Here is an 884-nt window from a genome sequence, read left to right as displayed (position 1 = left end):
TTTTCTGTTTTCCAGGACGGCATGGCATTTCTCGACTTTCAGTCGGTGTTTTGCGTGACTTCGGCCAAGTAGAGCAGTCTACCTCGTTATGGAGTTTTGCCTTCGTCACGCAAGTCAAGCTAAGACTGCGATAAATCAGCGTAGTTACTAAAACAAGGAATGACCTACAGTGATCTACAAACAATGGCCTACAATGATCTGCAATGACCCACAATTACCTACAGTGATCTACAATGACCTACAATGAGGTACATTATAAGCTAAAATTAGCTAACGACCTACAATGAGCTACTAAGAGAGCCCTACAATGGCATACAATGAGCTACAATGACCTAAAGTGATGTACAATAACCTACAGTGATCTACAATAACCCACAATGAGCTAAAATGACCTACAATGAGCTACAATGGCCTACTTAAATGGCTTACAATAAAAGAAAAAGACAAAAGAGGATCATGGTGAAGAGTTTGATGAGCAGAAAACATCCAGTGTTCGTTGTCACGCAACGCTTTTAGTCCATTGCGTGACAGCCCAAATGACTACAGCAATTACGCACGTGGCCTTGAAGGCAGAAACAAACTGTGAAAAGACCCTTGCATGGTTTTCCTTTGTTTTAAAGCTAAAATGAAAATGTACAAATATCAAGGCTTCGCTTGGCAACGAGGAGGGGGTTCCGGAGTCAATGGGTTAAATTAAACTTCCTACAGGAAGCACAAGTGGCTCAGTTGGTTGAGCATCTGGCTGCCATGCGAGGGTCATGAGTTTGACTCCGGCCAGACCAACACTCAGGGTCTTAAAATAACTGCAGAGAAACTGTTGCCTTTGTAATTGCATCAGGCCTTCTGATAGGGTGCGATTAAAAAAGCAAAAATTATGCGATTTT

At 42.2% G+C, this 884-nt stretch overlaps 1 protein-coding gene across 1 annotated transcript in view; it reads right to left on the bottom strand.

The window, feature by feature from the left end:
• Positions 1–646, bottom strand: part of LOC138032445 (beta-1,3-galactosyltransferase 1-like) — a 3027-nt gene extending 2381 nt beyond the window's left edge. The window contains exons 1-2 of the mRNA XM_068880125.1: positions 353–646; positions 1–164 (exon numbers count right to left, since the gene is read on the bottom strand). The exon at positions 1–164 is cut by the window's left edge and continues 2381 nt beyond it. Of these exons, the coding sequence (XP_068736226.1) occupies positions 1–28 (28 nt within the window). The 5' untranslated portion in view covers positions 29–164; positions 353–646. The remainder of the gene's footprint in view (positions 165–352) is intronic.
• Between the last annotated feature and the right edge of the window lie 238 nt (positions 647–884).

Source organism: Montipora capricornis, chromosome 14 (assembly GCF_036669925.1).
Source record: "Montipora capricornis isolate CH-2021 chromosome 14, ASM3666992v2, whole genome shotgun sequence".
Classification (NCBI taxonomy): Eukaryota; Metazoa; Cnidaria; class Anthozoa; order Scleractinia; family Acroporidae; genus Montipora; species Montipora capricornis.
Note: the sequence above shows the minus strand (reverse complement) of the source record. Positions and strands in the feature narration are given on the sequence as shown.